This window comes from Acomys minous (assembly GCF_964271855.1).
Source record: "Acomys minous genome assembly, chromosome: 18".
In the NCBI taxonomy this organism is placed as follows: domain Eukaryota; kingdom Metazoa; phylum Chordata; class Mammalia; order Rodentia; family Muridae; genus Acomys; species Acomys minous.
The window spans coordinates 68951243-68957861 of NC_140501.1; the positions used below are offsets into that span (position 1 = coordinate 68951243).

The 6619-nt window shown below is 34.4% G+C and overlaps 1 protein-coding gene across 1 annotated transcript; it reads left to right on the forward strand.

The window, feature by feature from the left end:
* Positions 1-5284: 5284 nt before the first annotated feature.
* Positions 5285-6214, forward strand: LOC311589531 (olfactory receptor 4N5; the record flags this gene model as incomplete). Its single annotated transcript, XM_084768060.1, has 1 exon — positions 5285-6214. The coding sequence occupies one exon, from the start codon at positions 5285-5287 to the stop codon at positions 6212-6214; it is 930 nt and encodes a 309-aa protein (XP_084624186.1).
* Positions 6215-6619: the final 405 nt, after the last annotated feature.

Sequence of the window (6619 nt, forward strand, 5' to 3'; positions counted from 1 at the left end):
AAAATTAAATTTAGATTTATTTATATTCAAAACATTCAGTAAATTTCAAATTCATTTAAATTAATAAGAAAACTAAAAATTCTTATTAATAAATATTTTACTTTTATGTACTATTCTTTAAAACTTTAAATCAAATTGTTTGCATTTAATTTATTTTGATCATATCTTTCTTACCACAACTTATCTCAAATCTTTCCTATATCCCTAATCAACCAATACTCCCTCTCCCCCTGATCCTCTCTCTCTAATAATAGACCAAGAGTCAAGAATCAAAAATTTTAAAACAAGGAAAACCCCACAAACACAAACTCTAAACAAGCAAGCAAAACAAAAGTACAAAAAAGGCCAAATTCAAACAATATGAAACAAAAAAATCCACTAATCCTTAACTGAGAATGAGAAACACATGAAGTATACATCCCAAAGTTAGTAGAAATATGTTAAAAACAAAAATAAATATATAGTAATACCAATGTTAAAACAAATAATTTATTCTTTTGTTAAGGAGGACGTTCCAAGAGGAACTAGACTATAATTACCATAAGGTCTTTCATTGAAGAACATTATTCCGTAAAAAAATCATACATGGTATAGGATACATTCTCTGTCTCTTTACCTAATATATGCATATTCCAATATACTTATTGATTATTAATTATTATTAATTAACTTCTTCATAAACACAAATGGACTGTTGTTAAACACATGGATATTATTTTTGTTTTCCCTTGTGAACCTAAGTTTCATAGCGTTATATGATGTGATATACTGTGATAACTGGGGAATTTAAAGCCTTATCATCAACAGTGATGTCTTAGATGCAGCTTCCTTGACTATCTGATACTCAAAGTACCCCTGTGATTGCTGTACCAGTTTGTTGTCCCATTTATTCCCTTTTGTATTAAACACGTGCTAATAAAATCCCCAAGCACGTTTTGTTTTGCATCACAAATACGCAAAGAGATTTTGCAATCCAAGGACTTATCAATATAAGAGAACATATTTAAAGAAAACATTTTACCTGACCAGATGATTTTTCCCATGGACAGGAAAGGATAGCTACTTATTGAAAATACTGGACTCCTATTAAGGTGAAATTTTTGTCATTGATTATGTATATATATTTAAACGTAGAAATAAGAAATAGAAAAGCAATTATATTTTCTGGGATTACTATTGCCTTGAAATTCATTAGAGAAGATCAATATTTGCTAAAAAGTAATAAGACTGAGCACTAAATTCAGCTACTTCTTACCCTGTCATTAAATACTACTCCTGCAATATCTGATGCCCAGGATTAAAGAGGCTAACATTTTACTATACTCAAGTGGAAATAACAGAATCTTTTGTATCCCCAAACTTAACTTTAATTTGAATCTAATACAAATGACTGATCTTCCCCAAACCTAAACCAAATGAAAAAGAATAGATTAGCACCACTTTATCAGAATATGTAGCTAAGCAGTAAGCTTAATCTCACAGCAAACTTCACTGACTTCATGGGTTTGCAAACCACCTTGTATCCCTGCTTAAGTGAATTGTTTCTTATTCTGTGCAATGATCCTGGGATAGAGCAATATAAGAACTGAATTTGGAGAACTGAAATTAAGAAGGAGTGATTTAGTTAAATAATTATGCATTTGCATAAATCTGTTTGAGATCCTGCTTTCAACACCAAGGCAATCACAGAAACCCCAATAATATACCCGTTTATCATATTGTACTATAATTTATCTAATCCTTGAAATTTTCCTTAGGTCAATTTAGACACTAACTGCTAATTATGTTAGCCTATCTTGATACACTCTGCTTTTGAGAAGAGTAAAATAAATGCAAAAAAATCCATGTGTTTTCTAAAATTATGTAGTGACTGAATTACAAATAAAATATGATATTTAGCAAGTATAATAACTAAAGCTGTATTTTGATGGGGAAAAAAGACCATAATTTGTTCCAAGATGAGCTGGAAAGGTGAAAACTATGGAAGAGAATGTAGAACAATTCATGACTAATTGAACTAAAAATATCTCAAAGATGATAAAATTCAGAAGAAAAGGCTCAGCATTGACAAATGAGAAAAAAATTCCCAATTATTAATAAACCCATGAAAATAGACACTTTGGTAGTCTTTACTTTGTTCATTGGTCTTTGAAATGAGTGAAGTGATCTATACCTTAAAACCAAAGGAAGACTGTGTATGTGGGTGTATGTGTCTGTGTGTGCAATTTTATTTATTTATTTTTTTGAGTGTATAATATAACTACATTATTTCTCCCGTCACTTTCCTTCCTCTAGATCGTCTTTGCTCTTTTTCACATTGGTAGTCTCTGTTATTGCTAAATGTTGTTAGAACAGAACTAGCTGGCAAGTGTAGAAAACATATAAAAAAACTACTAAATGAAGAAATATGAGAAAACTGGAGGTGTAGAGAAATTAACAAAGGGACAGAAAAGGTGGAAGAATGCATTGCAAGAAAAGAATCAGAGAACTGTCAAAAATCAGATGAAAAATAAGGACTATGGGAGAAAACAGAAAGATGACAGAGAATTAGAGAAAGTGAACATCTAGGGTAGAGACCTTGTTCCCGGCTTGTTGGCTTCAGGAATGAGTGCACTCTGAGCCGCCTGACAATGCCTGTGTGAGTGAGCTCTGAGGTGGGGGAAGGGAATTTTATATACTCTGCACCTGCATTTTCAATGTCAATTGTTTTGTTTTGTTTTTTTATCTGTTGAAACAAGCAAATTTAGAAACTGCCAAGAATTAAGGCTCCTGTCTTAGCCTATACTAACAATTGTTTGTCATCTCAGCGGACTGAAATACAACAGCCATTCCTCTGCAGTACATTGCTTCAGATTTCTCCCCCTTTGAACTTATTCTGTACAGAGAAATATCCATTTGTCACGTCTCTATTGTCCATTACTGGGATCAGCACAATTTGAGAATCACTGAAACAAAGACAGAAATGGGAACAGAAGAAGAGAGGAGGTTGGTTAAAGATATTAAATAACACAGAATTCCATATGACAGGCAACGAGGACTCAGGCAGGTGTAGAAAAAAAGCGAAGGAAGAAGAAGAAGGGAGGTGAGGTGGCCACTCTTAGTCACACCCAGATCTTCCAATTATGAATCTAGGGAAGAGTCAGAAGATTAACTGTGCATCGGTGCTGTGATGTCACAATGTGACATTTGAACTTATTTTTCTGAGAGGTTTTTACAGTCACTTGGTGGAATACATGTGACGGTCAGCAGCTGTACAAATAAGTAAATGTATGAGTTCACAGAATAAAAAAAATACTTTTCCTCATTCCATTTGTTTACATTTACTATGTATGTGACTGTGTACTTCTCAGTATGTATCAGTGTGCCATGTATGTGCCCATGCATTTCACAAACTTGTTCCATAATATTTGGATGATAAATATACATTTTATTAACCACCTATAAGTTCAGATAGCAATACACAATGATGCCAAAATTTCTCATGAATCCTCTTTAGGGACTTTTTCAAGATGACTTATGTTGTTGTTTTTCACTCTTTTATTAACATTATTAATAATTTCTGCCAACTTTTAAACAAACATCTATTCTTTGAAATTGCCCCTCAAAGTTAAATAGCAACATTAAACATGTTACTATAATCATCATTTGATGTGAATTCACAATTTAAGTATACTCTTTCCTGATCACAATATATTTAAGAATTGTGAATATCTCATGTGCATTGTAAGCCGCCATTTCAGTTCTGAACCTAATCAATATCTGATCAACTTTCTGCTTCTCTGGGTGTTCCATTATGGGAAGTTTACATGCATTGCATGTGTTATCTCCCTTCAAACACATGCAATACTAGATGTCTTATGTTTTAATATCTACCAGTAATTCATTGATTTTTTTATAAATTTCCAAATTACTTAAAACTCTAACTATAGCACAATATTATCTCTAGTCTAAGTTTAAGAACATTATTTTATAGGCCACATTATGGTAATTTGTTCTAATAAACATTAGCCTGTCTTTTAACTCATATATTTTTAAATTGAAGAATGCACAATCTCTCAAATTTTGACTACTTGTTAAAATGGTTTCTTAGAATTATGACATCATAAAATTATGGCACAAAATAAGATTTTTAAACTGTATATAGAAAAGCTCAATTATTTTATGTGCCCAGATGGATCTTCATTGCACATTTCTGGACTGAATACACCCTACTATGAAAGTAATATTCAGATAAAAAACAGAATCATAAGTTTTCCTAATGTAAATATAACTCTTACTGAAGCATCAGTTACAGACACACAAAAAAGAATGTTTGATAAATAGTGGCATAATTTGTTGTAACTAAAGTTTCAATAATTAGTGAAACAATAATGATTTCTTAATCTTTAAACAATGAATATGCATTTCTACAATCATTGAGGGATAACAAAGAAGTCAACTCCTTACATATTTAAAATTAATTATAATTTTTCTGTTTTCTGAATTATTAAGAACCATATTAGAATATATCTTCCTCATATCTATTTCCTACACAGTTTTATTAGTTAAGATTAAAAAATTATATATACTAATGAGAGGTACAGTATGCCAAAAATTTTGTGAAAAAGATTTCATTTGTGTTCCATTTTAGATATAGGATTAAGTATACTATAGAGAAATCAAAGCAAATGCAATTGGAATGTAATAACAAGAATTTAGGTGCAGAATGTTCCTGTGTAGGTTTTGGTTGGTCAGAAATATAATTGGGAGGAACCTGTAAGTAAAGCGGAAGTATTGATTTTACTTGAGATCCTGGCAACATGCCTGAATGTCAGAATGTACCTGGGCAACAAAACAACAACGTGATGGGAGCCAGCAGTTTAAAAATTCAGAAAGGAAATAAGAACCAGAAAATAACCATACTACAGGAATTGAAGTGGAGAAGCAATTTGAAAAGCAGGGGTTTTTTCCCCCTGTGATTATAAAAAGAAGGAACAATTAAGAAAATATTCTAGCAAAGAACAGTCACCACAAATGGGAAAAACAAAGTGGAAAAGAGGATAGCTGACATAGCTGTGAAATTTAGCCCATAGTACTAAAATTACAGGTGTGTAGAAGCATGAGGTTACCTGGCAATGGAAGTATCTATAGAAGGGAAGTGTCTTAGTGAGGATTAGGACAAGCAGAGGTTAACAGAGTATGGTGCACTGGTTATGGCAAACACTGCTTTCATGTGTATTTGAGCCATGAAACAGAAGGAAAGGCATGTATAAAACATAACATGTTTTATTCTGTAGATTAGGGCATGATGGAGACCAAGAACAGCTCAGTTGTAACAGAATTCATCCTCCTTGGCTTGACCCAATCTCAAGATACTCAACTCCTGGTCTTTGCACTACTCTCAGCTTTCTACTTAATAATTCTTCCTGGAAACTTTCTTATCATTTTCACCATTAGATCGGACCCCGGACTCACAGCCCCACTTTACTTCTTCCTGGGAAACTTGGCCTTCCTGGATGCCTCCTACTCTTTCATTGTAGCTCCTAGGATGCTTGTGGACTTCTTCTGTGAGAAGAAAGTCATTTCCTATAAAGGGTGCATCACTCAGCTGTTCTTCCTGCACTTTCTCGGAGCGGGGGAAATGTTCCTTCTGGTTGTGATGGCCTTTGACCGGTATATCGCTATATGCCGCCCTTTATACTACACCACTCTCATGAACCCTAGAGTCTGTTATGCGTTACTGTTGGCTCTGTGGCTCGGGGGCTTTGCTCATTCCATCGTGCAAGTGGCTCTTATCCTGAACTTGCCCTTCTGCGGGCCAAACCAGCTGGATAACTTTTTCTGTGACGTTCCCCAGGTCATTAAGCTGGCCTGCACTGACACCTTTGCAGTGGAGCTCCTGATGGTCTCTAACAGTGGGCTCCTCTCCCTCTTATGCTTCTTGGGACTTCTAGCCTCCTATGCTGTCATCCTCTACCACGTAAAAGGGCACTCTTCTGAGGGGAAGAGCAAAGCTGTCTCTACGTGCACCACCCACATTATAATTGTATTTCTCATGTTCGGGCCTGCCATTTTTATCTACACCCGCCCCTTCCAGGCTTTCCAAGCTGACAAAGTTGTTTCTCTCTTCCATACGGTCATCTTTCCCTTGATGAATCCTGTGATCTATACACTTCGCAACCAGGAGGTCAAAGCTTCTATGAGGAAGTTGTTAAATCAGTATGTGGCCTGTTGACTGGATAAAAGAGAGAGAAAACAGAAAAGGACAGAAAAGATAGTTTAAGTTAGTTAAACTCCATGCATTGAATCAGTTCTTTGGCAAACATTGTGTTGTGTAATTTTAGTTTTCTGAAACTGTTCTGAGCACATGGATAAGACGGGTACAACACTAGGTCTCATAGAGTTATATTCAAGTGAATGGAGCCTAGTGAACTGAATTGGAAGAACATCACTAGAATTAGTAGGCTGGCTATTTTTTCAGAATAGTATTGTACAAGCCATAGACTAGAGAGAGGGCCACAGCTTTGGTTGTAAAGCAGGTTATTGAGTGGCATTTGACTGAAATTGTGAGTATTTACAGGAAACAAAGCACAATTGTGTAACAAAATAAACATCATAGAAGGCACAGAAACTCATATTT